Source organism: Pelophylax lessonae (genome assembly GCF_965119305.1).
Source record: "Pelophylax lessonae genome assembly, chromosome: 2".
Classification (NCBI taxonomy): Eukaryota; Metazoa; Chordata; class Amphibia; order Anura; family Ranidae; genus Pelophylax; species Pelophylax lessonae.
In genome coordinates this window covers 598891123-598904321 of record NC_138769.1, presented here as the reverse complement: position 1 = coordinate 598904321, position 13199 = coordinate 598891123, and the positions used below count along the sequence as shown (strand labels likewise).

At 43.2% G+C, this 13199-nt stretch overlaps 1 protein-coding gene across 2 annotated transcripts in view; it reads left to right on the top strand.

The window, feature by feature from the left end:
• Positions 1–12287, top strand: part of LOC309547131 (homeobox protein Hox-D3-like) — a 16561-nt gene extending 4274 nt beyond the window's left edge. For both annotated transcript variants that reach the window (XM_082246920.1, XM_082246921.1), the window contains exons 2-3: positions 1–560; positions 11112–12287. The exon at positions 1–560 is cut by the window's left edge. In XM_082246920.1, the coding sequence (XP_082103046.1) occupies positions 122–560; positions 11112–11851 (1179 nt within the window). In that variant the 5' untranslated portion in view covers positions 1–121 and the 3' untranslated portion in view covers positions 11852–12287. The remainder of the gene's footprint in view (positions 561–11111) is intronic.
• The last annotated feature ends 912 nt before the right edge of the window (positions 12288–13199 follow it).

Genomic DNA, 13199 nt, shown 5'->3' with positions numbered 1-13199 from the left:
TCTGTTTGGTGTTTGATAAGCCTGGCTCAGGGTCACTTGGGGGTGATCACTGATAATCTGATCACCAATCGGTCAGTGTCACATCTTCTTTTACAAAGAGAACTTAAAGGCAGCAAACAAGATGCAAAAATCACTTTACTACGACAACTCAGGTCCCTTCGCAGGCTGTGGCTTCCAAGAGACCAATGGCATGAGCTACTCTGGTCGCCCAACCTATGCCACTGAAACTGAATATGAATCTCCTTACTGCCTTCAACCAGAAACCACCTCTACTTCCAGCAGCAATAAAGACGAGCTCTCTATTAAGAACATTACCTTTCATTTGCCGGATGACCCAGAACAAGCACAGCAGCCCAAGTCACCAAACTCAACTTCTCCTGCCCCAAAATCAGCGACCACCCAGAGCTGCCCATCCAAGGCGAGCAATGGACCAGAGCCTGATGATGTCACTGGAACTAAGAAAAGTAGCAAGAGCAACAACTTACCCAAACAGATCTTTCCCTGGATGAAGGAAAGCCGACAGAACTCCAAGCAGAAGAAGCAAGCCCCACCCCCAGCAGGTAAATGCACTGAACCCCTCCTTTTCCTCCTATATGTCTACCTGTGATATGTGCACTGATCCCCATCCAACCCTCCTCTTCCTCCTATATGTCTACCTGTGATATGTGCACTGAGCCCCCATCCAACCCTCCTCTTCCTCCTATATTTCTACCTGTGATATGTGCACTGAGCCCCCATCCAACCCTCCTCTTCCTCCAATATGTCTACCTGTGATATGTGCACTGAGCCCCCATCCAACCCTCCTCTTCCTCCTATATTTCTACCTGTGATATGTGCACTGAGCCCCCATCCAACCCTCCTCTTCCTCCTATATGTCTACCTGTGATATGTGCACTGAGCCCCCATCCAACCCTCCTCTTCCTCCTATATGTCTACCTGTGATATGTGCACTGAGCCCCCATCCATTCCCCTCTTCCTCCTATATGTCTACCTGTGATATGTGCACTGAGCCCCCATCCAACCCTCCTCTTCCTCCTATATGTCTACCTGTGATATGTGCACTGAGCCCCCATCCAACCCTCCTCTTCCTCCTATATGTCTACCTGTGATATGTGCACTGAGCCCCCATCCAACCCTCCTCTTCCTCCTATATGTCTACCTGTGATATGTGCACTGAGCCCCCATCCAACCCTCCTCTTCCACCTATATGTCTACCTGTGATATGTGCACTGAGCCCCCATCCAACCCTCCTCTTCCTCCTATATGTCTACCTGTGATATGTGCACTGAGCCCCCATCCAACCCTCCTCTTCCTCCTATATGTCTACCTGTGATATGTGCACTGAGCCCCCATCCAACCCTCCTCTTCCTCCTATATGTCTACCTGTGATATGTGCACTGAGCCCCCATCCAACCCTCCTCTTCCTCCTATATGTCTACCTGTGATATGTGCACTGAGCCCCCATCCATTCCCCTCTTCCTCCTATATGTCTACCTGTGATATGTGCACTGAGCCCCCATCCATTCCCCTCTTCCTCCTATATGTCTACCTGTGATATGTGCACTGAGCCCCCATCCAACCCTCCTCTTCCTCCTATATGTCTACCTGTGATATGTGCACTGAGCCCCCATCCAACCCTCCTCTTCCTCCTATATGTCTACCTGTGATATGTGCACTGAGCCCCCATCCATTCCCCTCTTCCTCCTATATGTCTACCTGTGATATGTGCACTAAGCCCCCATCCAACCCTCCTCTTCCTCCTATATGTCTACCTGTGATATGTGCACTAAGCCCCCATCCAACCCTCCTCTTCCTCCTATATGTCTACCTGTGATATGTGCACTGAGCCCCCATCCATTCCCCTCTTCCTCCTATATGTCTACCTGTGATATGTGCACTAAGCCCCCATCCAACCCTCCTCTTCCTCCTATATGTCTACTTGTGATATGTGCACTAAGCCCCCATCCAACCCTCCTCTTCCACCTATATGTCTACCTGTGATATGTGCACTGAGCCCCCATACAACCCTCCTCTTCCTCCTATATGTCTACCTGTGATATGTGCACTGAGCCCCCATCCAACCCTCCTCTTCCACCTATATGTCTACCTGTGATATGTGCACTGAGCCCCCATCCAACCCTCCTCTTCCTCCTATATGTCTACCTGTGAATGTGATATGTGCACTAAGCCCCCATACAACCCTCCTCTTCCACCTATATGTCTACCTGTGATATGTGCACTGAGCCCCCATCCAACCCTCCTCTTCCTCCTATATATCTACCTGTGATATGTGCACTGAGCCCCCATCCAACCCTCCTCTTCCTCCTATATGTCTACCTGTGATATGTGCACTAAGCCCCCATACAACCCTCCTCTTCCACCTATATGTCTACCTGTGATATGTGCACTGAGCCCCCATCCAACCCTCCTCTTCCTCCTATATGTCTACCTGTGATATGTGCACTGAGCCCCCATCCAACCCTCCTCTTCCTCCTATATGTCTACCTGTGATATGTGCACTGATCCCCAACCCTCCTCTTCCTCCTATATGTCTACCTGTGATATGTGCACTGAGCCCCCATCCAACCCTCCTCTTCCTCCTATATGTTTACCTGTGATATGTGCACTGAGCCCCCATCCAACCCTCCTCTTCCTCCTATATGTCTACCTGTGATATGTGCACTGATCCCCAACCCTCCTCTTCCTCCTATATGTTTACCTGTGATATGTGCACTGAGCCCCCATCCAACCCTCCTCTTCCTCCTATATGTCTACCTGTGATATGTGCACTGATCCCCAACCCTCCTCTTCCTCCTATATGTCTACCTGTGATATGTGCACTGAGCCCCCATCCAACCCTCCTCTTCCTCCTATATGTCTACCTGTGATATGTGCACTGATCCCCAACCCTCCTCTTCCTCCTATATGTCTACCTGTGATATGTGCACCGAGCCCCCATCCAACCCTCCTCTTCCTCCTATATGTCTACCTGTGATATGTGCACTGATCCCCAACCCTCCTCTTCCTCCTATATGTCTACCTGTGATATGTGCACTGAGCCCCCATCCAACCCTCCTCTTCCTCCTATATGTCTACCTGTGATATGTGCACTGATCCCCAACCCTCCTCTTTCTCCTATATGTCTACCTGTGATATGTGCACTAAGCCCCCATCCAACCCTCCTCTTCCTCCTATATGTCTACCTGTGATATGTGCACTGATCCCCAACCCTCCTCTTCCTCCTATATGTCTACCTGTGATATGTGCACTGAGCCCCCATCCAACCCTCCTCTTCCACCTATATGTCTACCTGTGATATGTGCACTGAGCCCCCATCCAACCCTCCTCTTACTCCTATATGTCTACCTGTGATATGTGCACTGAGCCCCCATCCAACCCTCCTCTTCCTCTTATATGTCTACCTGTGATATGTGCACTGATCCCCCATCCAACCCTCCTCTTACTCCTATATGTCTACCTGTGATATGTGCACTGAGCCCCCATCCAAGTCCAACCCCCCTCTTCCTCCTATATGTCTACCTGTGATATGTGCACTAAGCCCCCATCCAACCCTCCTCTTCCTCCTATATGTTTACCTGTGATATGTGCACTGAGCCCCCATCCATTCCCCTCTTCCTCCTATATGTCTACCTGTGATATGTGCACTGAGCCCCCATCCAACCCTCCTCTTCCTCCTATATGTCTACCTGTGATATGTGCACTGAGCCCACATCCAACCCTCCTCTTTCTCTTGTATGTCTACCTGTGATATGTGCACTGAGCCCCCATCTAACCCTCCTCTTTCTCCTGTATGTCTACCTGTGATATGTGCACTGAGCCCCCATCCAATCCTCCTCTTCGTCCTATATGTTTACCTGTGATATATGAACTGAGCCCCCATCCAACCCCCCTCTTCCTCCTATATGCTTACCTGTGACATGTGCACTGAGCCCCCATCCAACCCTCCTCTTCCTCTTATATGTCTACCTGTGACATGTGCACTCAGCCCCCATCCAACCCTCCTCTTCCTCCTATATGTTTACCTGTGGCATGTGCACTTATCCCCCATCCAACCCTCCTCTTCCTCTTATATGTCTACCTGTGACATGTGCACTAAGCCCCGATCCAACCCTCCTCTTCCCCCTATATGTCTACCTGTGATCAGTGCCCTGAGCCCCCATCCAACCCTCTTCTTCCTCCTATATGTCTACCTCTGATATGTGCACTGAGCCCCCATCCAACCCTCCTCTTCCTCCTATATGTTTACCTGTGGCACATGCACTTATCCCCCATCCAACCCTCCTCTTCCTCCTATATGTTTACCTGTGGCATGTGCACTTATCCCCCATCCAACCCTCCTTTTCCTCTCATATGTCTACCTGTGACATGTGCACTGAGCCCCCATCCAACCCTCCTCTTCCTCCTATATGTCTACCTGTGATATGTGCACTGAGCCCCCATCCACCCCTCCTCTTCCTCCTATATGTTTACCTGTGATATGTGCACTTAGCTAGCATCCACCCCTCCTCTTCCTCTTATATGTCTAACTGTTAAATGTGCACTTAGCCCCAATCCATCCTCCTCTTCCTTTTATAGGTCTACCTGTGATATGTACACCTAACCCCCATCAATCCCCCCCTTTCCCCCTATATATCTACCTGTGATATTTGCATTGAGCCCCCATCCATCTTCCTCTTCATTTTATAGGTCTACTTGTGATATGTCCACTTAACTCACATCTACTCCCCCTCTTCCTCCCATAAGTCTACCTGTAATATGTCCACTGAGCCCCATATTCAGCCTCCTCTTCCAATATGTCTACCTGTGATATGCACACTGAGCCTCATCTATTCCCCTCTTCTTCCTATACATCTACCTGCAATATGTACACTAAGCCCCCACCCATTCCTCCTTTTCCTCCTACATGCCTACCTGTGCTGGGTGCAAGAAGCCCCTACCCCTTCCTCTTCCTCCTATATTTATTTACTGGTGACATATGCATTGAACCCCCATCAACCCTTCTTATTCCTTTTATACTGCAATTGTGATATGTGCATTAAACCCCCACCTACCCTTCCTATCTATTTTTTTTATACTTTACCTGTGATATGTGCACTGAACCCCCACCTACCCTTCCTATTTCTTATATACTTTACCTGTGATATGTGCACTGAACCCCCACCTACCCTTCCTATTCCTTATATACTTTACCTGTAATGTGTGCACTGAACCTCCACCTACCCTATCTATTTCTTATATACTTTAACTGTGATGTGTGCACTGAACCCCCACCTACCCTTCCTATTTCTTATATACTTTACCTGTAATGTGTGCACTGAACCCCCACCTACCCTTCCTATTCCTAATATACTTAATCTGTGATGTTTGCACTGAACCCCCACCTACCCTTCCTATTCCTTATATTCTTTACCTGTGATGTGTGCACTGAACCCCCACCTACCCTTCCTATTTCTTAAATACTTTACCTGTGATGTGTGCACTGAACCCCCACCTACCCTTCCTATTCCTTATATTCTTTACCTGTGATGTGTGCACTGAACCCCCACCTACCCTTCCTATTTCTTAAATACTTTACCTGTGATGTGTGCACTGAACCCCCACCTACCCTTCCTATTTCTTATATACTTTACCTGTAATGTGCGCAATGAATCCCCACCTACCCTATCTATTTCTTATATACTTTACTTGTAATGTGCGCAATGAATCCCCACCTACCCTATCTATTTCTTATATACTTTACCTGTGATGTGTGCACTGAATCCCTACCTACCCATCCTATTCCGTTACCTGTAATGTGTGCACTGAACCCCCACCTACCCTTCCTATTTCTTATATATTTTACCTTTGATGTGTGCACTGAACCTCCACCTACCCTTCCTATTCCTTATATACTTTACCTGTGATCTGTGCACTGAACCCCCACCTACCCTTCCTATTCCTTTACCTGTAATGTGTGCACTGAATCCCCACCTACCCTTCCTATTTCTTATATACTTTACATTTTGATGTGTGCACTGAACCCCCCCCCCCCCCCCCCCATATCTTCATCCTATATATCTACCTGTGATAAATGCAATGGGGTTGACATTGCAAACACTGCAACTAGCACAACTCAGGACATTTCCTAGTGCGACTGAGGGTCACATAAGGTAGAACTTTAGGAAAGGAGATGAGAAGGGATTGGCTTACACTGAATATTTCTAAAATGTATTACTAATCTAAAGTGTATCTACTGAATCAGGATCCTGGTTGATATCACACTAAAGAAACTATGTATGGGGGAGGGGACCAAAGAATGAACACTGCAATGTGTATGTGTACATTGATCTATACAAAAGATATGAATGTTTGTTGCATAGCAACTTATTCTTACTCATGTGTGTAGATGATAAAGGGAAAATGCTCCAACAGGAAAAGTTTTTGATTCCCACTGCAACCAATCAGAATCCCTGCTTTATAGTGATCTCTGGACTGCAGAAATGGCAGATGGAAGCTGATTGGTTGTTTGTGGAAGAGATTATTATAGCACACTTTTCATACATCATACATACTTAAGTGTGTGAATAAAATTGTCAACACTATTTAATTTATGAAAATATCTACAAAATAGCCAGATTTTCCTTGAGATCATTTTCCTTTCCAGCCTGAAAATGTGCCCTGTGACAGACTCTGACCCTTTCAGCTGAACAAGTGTCTGCCTCGGATTGTGAACACCAAGGTTACCCTTCCCTACCCCAGGCTTCATTTATTACTGATGTAAAGGATAAACTATGTTTCTGATCTCCTCCACCATGTCCCTCTGGGGCTCATAGAAGTTCACTGTCACTGTCATCACAACACATGTGGGATGGGGGAAAAAAAAAACTTTAAAAAGTACTAGATATAAAATAGGTAACTATAACATAATAATATAACAAATAACAAATATAACATCACAATAAATAATAATGGCAAATAATACCAAAATGTAACATGAAATAATTTAACAAATAATACCAAAATGTAACATTAAATAATATAACAAAGAATCACAAAATGTAACATTAAATAATATAACAAATAATCACAAAATGTAACATTAAATAATATAACAAATAATCACAAAATGTAGCATTAAATAATATAACAAAGAATCACAAACTGTAGCATTAAATAATAAAACAAATAATAACAAAATGTAACATTTAATTAGCTTGGTAGAACTGGATGGTTTTATGGTAACGATACTATTTTATTTTTCCTTATGCCCCCCTCCAAAGTAAACTTACTGAAGTGATCATAGTAGATAGATCAATAGTTTCTAGCCACAATCCAGCTTGTACCTATGTGATGGAGGAAGCTCTGTCTACACACAGGCTGGATTACTTAGCGATCATTTCCACAGCAGTGCTGTCTTCTTGTAGTCACATTGGGAGAACATCCCGTTATTTTCTGCCTATGTCTGCCTCTAATCGTCAACACATGCCACTCTTGTACTAAATGTGCCCCAATATGTAGGCTTATTTTATACTAGCCATACACATAACAATAAATTGTCTATCACTCCAAAAAATAATGTATCTGAGAAAAGAAAGAAACATTTGGTGAAATTTACCTTTTTTTTTATTGCCAGGATTGATGGCTGATTTTTTAAAATTATTATTATTTAAAATAATTGTTGTTTTAACCCCCCCCCCCCCCAGTGGTGTTGATCTACTAAAACTAGAGAGTGCAACATCTGGTGCAGCTGTGCATGGTAGCCAATCAGCTTCTAACTTCAGCTTGTTCAATTAACCTGGAAGCTGATTGGTTTCTATGCACCAGATTTTGCACTCCCTAGTTTTTGTAAACCAACCCTGCTGGGGGTGATTGGTTTCTATGCAGAGCTGCACCAGAATTTAAAACTCTCCAGTTTTAGTAAATCAAATCCACAGTAATCATTTTCTGAAATATAGAATTGTGGAGTTTTTGAAAAAGATTATTATATCAAACGATTTAATCCTTAAATGATGCATTAAACTGGCCATACACTATACATTCTGATAGGACAATCACAGATAGTTCTACCATCAACTGTGTAGTGCAAGAACTTGTCTGACTGGATACAAATGAAATGGATTGTTTGTCTTTAGGCTAAATATACATGTAAATGAGATTGTACAATCTGATTGGATAGTATATGGCCAGCTTGAGGTTACATGCACAGGAGTGTTTGAATTCATGCTACAAATATGCTGCCAGAAAAAAAAATGCCTCTAATGTCACATATATATGCATGTTTATGTGTGTTTATATATGTGTATGGCATTTAGAAGTGAGTGCATTCTATTGGCTAGATTAATCATTTATACTAGCCATTGGAATACATTTACAGATGCATTATAGCACATGGGCATAACACATAAACATATGCATTATAGTACATAGGCATAACACATAAACATATGCATTATAGTACATGGGCATAACACATAAACATATGCATTATAGCACATGGGCATAACACATAAACATATGCATTATAGCACATGGGCATAACACATAAACATATGCATTATAGCACATAGGCATAACACATAACCATATGCATTATAGTACATAGGCATAAAAACTCCTTTCTTAATGCAGGTTTGGGGCATTTTTTATGCCTCTGAACAGTGCTCTGAATTATGCCTAGAAGCTGCAGAGGTGTAAAAGAAAAAATGCCAGATGCCTGAGTCCATGCACACTGGCTTAAAAATGGCTGCTTCTATAGGAGGTTTGTGTTCTGCCTGAAGAAGCAGCTCAATGTTATCCTATGATCCCATGCACATAAGGGGATACAGGCAAATTTTTAGCTCAACATTTAGAGGTAGGAAAAAAAAAACCTGGTTTGCATTTGATTGGAGCTTTCTGGCAGAAAAAAAATGCTAGACTCTCCTAAACTCGTCTAAACTCTGTACAAAAAACGCTCTATATGAGCTTTTATTTCTGACAAGGGAAATTCGATTTTTTTTTAAGCCCAGTGTGCATAGAGCAGACTGGTTTGCGTTTCTGATTGGAGCTTTCTGGCAGAAAAAAAAAATTAAATTCTCCTAAAATCATCTAAGCTATGTACAAAAACGCTCTAAGTGTTTTTTTCTGCCAAAGGAACTGGCGTTTTTTTTTTTTTTTTTTGCCCAGTGTGTATGGAACCAGCTGCATATAAAAGCTGCATTTTTCTGCCCCTGGCATGAAGCCTTAAGTGCTGGTTCACACTATAGCGATGTCAAACATCACATGTGATTCTTAACACACTGCTATGCAAATCACATGCAATGTCTGTGCGATGTGAATTCAGTCATACATTGCATTCAGACCAAACTCATGCAGGAATCTTTTTTGGTCCACACCAGAATCTGATCTCATGGTTGTTCACACTCATGCGATCCAATTTCTGTCCGAATTGACAGTTCGCACTTCGATCTGCGAACTGATCTGGGGGTGTCAATAAGTGCCGATTCACATATATGTGATGCGGGAACCCTGCAAATCCACTGTGGGTTCCCGCATCGCATTCAACTCCCAGACAGTTCACACTGCCATATGCGAATTGCTGCGGGTGTCAATACAAAGTTAACGACACCCCCCAGATCAGTTTGCATATCACAGTGCGAACTGTCAGTTTTGTACATGAATTGGATCGCATAGGTGTGAACACCCATGCGATCCGATTCTGGTGCAGACCCAAAAAAGGGTCCTGTGTGAGTTGTGTCAGAATGCGCTGCAAATTCAGCCATACAATCTATATGGCTGGATTCGCATCGCACAGACATCGCATTAGGTTTTCAGAGCAGTGCTCTCTGAGTGCCGGTTCACACTTATGCGCTTGCGCTTGCAATGCGAATTTGCAGTGCGAGTTTACCTTATGTTTTTCAATAGTACCAGCGCGATTGTAATAAAAATTTGATTGCGTTGATTATGTTAATTAAGCTCAGGAGGGGTGGAGCTGAGGGGAAAATCAAACAAAAAATAAGAATTCGCACATAAGAATTTGCACATATCTGAACTGATAATGCGAGTCCAGACCGATTTACATTGATGTCTATGGAGACTAAATTCGCAACGCAACGCTGTAAACTCGCACAAGACCCTTTTTATAATCGCATCACATTCGCATCTGGATCGCAACGCATAGATGTGAACGACCGTCACAAATTCAATGTATTTTGTAAATGCATGCGATTGGAGACTATTTAGAACGCATCGCATTCGCAGTACAAGCGCATAAGTGTGAACCGGCACTCAATTACATGCAATGTCTGTCATCGGACATATGTGAACCAGGACTTACTTTGTATTGACACTCCCAGCAGTTTGCATATGGCAGTGCAAACTGCCTGCGAGTCGGATGCGATGCGGGAATCCACAGTGGATTCACAGGGTTGTCGTGTTGCACCAATGTGAACTTAACCTATGCCCTAACTTAAACTTTATGTCGCGGGAACTCATGTTCTCACTCGCTATTTTGTGAGAGCGATTTTCAGGTGATTCTGCGAGTTGCACATAAGGCAGACCTTTCACTTCAATGGGCCGCTCTATGCGCCTTTGGTGTCTGAAATAAGCTCTTACTTCTTTTCAGGCAATAAGCTTTGTGTGATTTTTGAAGGTGCATTTTGCTGCGATTGTAGTGCAACCATCATGGCAAAATCGCACCTTGTTCGGGGTACATTTAGTATGAAAGGTACCCAAATGCATGTTGTTAGTTTTGCAGCGATTGCCACATGATTTAGAATCACAGGGGGAATCGCATTGATTCCGCCTATGATTCCAAATTGCCATGCATGAACCTTAGAGTTGCTATACACTAAATCCTGATTGCACAATCCCTGTACAATATCATTTACATTTACCAAAGCTATGTAATATGAGGAAAAACCTATACAATACAATCCATTTCTATCCACTTCCACAGATTTTTGTAGTTGGTGCTAGATCTAAAAGATACTGTACAATCTGATTGTATAGTGTATGGGCAGTTTAGAGCTTGCAGACCAGGTTTTGTAGATTTGGGCATGGTAGAATATGGGGCTTTTACAAGTATAGTTTTGGACTGTTGTTCAATCATTGTAATCTACCAATTTGTATTTCAGAGGATGAGAGCTCATTGGACAATAGTTTTCTTAGCTCTGCATCCAAGAGGGCCAGGACAGCCTACACCAACTCCCAACTGGTAGAACTGGAGAAAGAATTCCATTTTAATCGCTATCTATGCCGCCCTAGGAGGCTGGAGATGGCCAAACTACTCAACCTGTCTGAGAGGCAAATCAAGATCTGGTTCCAGAATAGGAGGATGAAGTACAAGAAGGACCACAAGGGCAAAGGAGGAGCATTATCTCCAGGGGGACAGTCCCCCAGTGGAAGTCCATCATTGATCCCTTACTCCAATGGGCTCCCCCTAGAGGATGAAAATGGCTATGACGTGCCCATGCCTAATGAGTTTAACAAGAGCCCTGGGAACATGTATGGTTTAACTGCTTACTCAGCACCTCTCTTTGACAACCCACCAGCCCAGAAACGATATGGGACCCAGTCCCTAGCTTCTGAGTACGACCACCCTTCTCTACATGGGGATTTAGGCTATGATAGCCCTGGTCTACAAGGAAGCCAGAGCTACCTTGGAGGGAGTTACCTGGAAAATGTGCCTGGGAACTGTTCCATGTTCAATCTGCCCCATTCTTCATCAGATAACATGGACTACAGCTGTGCAGCACAGACACCCAGCAAACACCATCTCGGTCCCTGTGACCCTCATCCCACCTACACAGACTTAAACATTCATCCTGTGCCTCAGGGGTGTTCCCAGGAGCCTCCTGTGCTGACACATCTGTAGAATGCTCTACTCTTTGAAACATAAGGGCAATTTATTCTGGCCCATTATGTCATTAAGTAGGAAAAAAAAAAACTTTACATGTAAACCCACCAACATGCCTCAGCTTTAGCACATCTCATATGTATTTACTAAGCTATGCACAATACAGGGACTATGCATGGAGTGCAGACAATGCCACATAAGCAACCAATTAGTCTAAACTCTCCCTTACCTCCCCTATAGTAGAAACTAAGCCTGGACATAACTACCAGGGAATGTGAAATCACACAAAAAAAAGTCACTTTTTAGAAGACTATCCAATTCGCTCTTCCACAGCCCATCCCGAAAATTTAGTTCTATTTTATTCTGTATTTATGTAAATCCAGTTTTTGTAATTTCTCAATCTTTTTTAGTAGAAACAAAAAGAAAAGGGAAACCTATATTTATATGCGTTGGCGTTAATCCTGTTTAAATATTTTTTTCTATTTTTGTTAGTTTATTTTATACTTGTCAATCGTCTTGTTTAATTTATTTTTTAGGGAATTAAAGACGGATTTAGATTTTTTTTTTCGTTTAAGTGAAATTTGGTCTGTCTTTCAGAGCGATCTGTCTCAGTTTGTCTGTATTTTTAGTAGCTTTGGAATTAACCGTTTGATAAATAAAGAGAATTAAAACTTATGCGCATGATTATTGTCGGTGACATTATGATGCAGCTTCTGAAAGTTACCTTAAAGGCAAAAAAAAAAAAAAAAAAAAAAAAAGGAGATTTTGGAAGTTAAGAGTGTTTGGTTGTGTGTGTTTTTTTTCTTGCTAGGGGTTGGATTTCACCCCTAATTCACCCCCATTAATCATCTAGACAGGGACAGTTCACATGGCCCCCTAAAGCCCTTTTCATGTTAAGTTAGTATTCAGCTTTGGTACAATCTTGCTTGATCTGTTCCTGCAGTGTTTCCTGATAAACTTCAATATTCCGGATCTCAGGTTTGACTTCCTCAAGCCCGATTTTATATTTTACACGTTTTTCTAGGAAACATCTTCTGGAGAAGGGGAAAGGATTTTACAAGCTGGTCGTTCAGCGCTGCTTCTGGATCGTCCTGTGATGGGCTCGTGTATGCTGCAGGAGATCATTTCTTCTTATGTAGCTCTTCTCAATTTTTACATACTTTTTTCTTCTGTAATGTGTCGCAATGAAGCGATTTTACATTAAAATGTATCAAATTGCGGAGGTGAATATTTTCTGATCTAGTGAACTGAAATCACAGATAAGAAAATGGCAATTTAATGCACTTTTAATGTATATTGCAGATCTATAAATCTGACTTTACAGAGAGGTGTGCATAAGGCAAGGCATTTTATATAATAATAATAA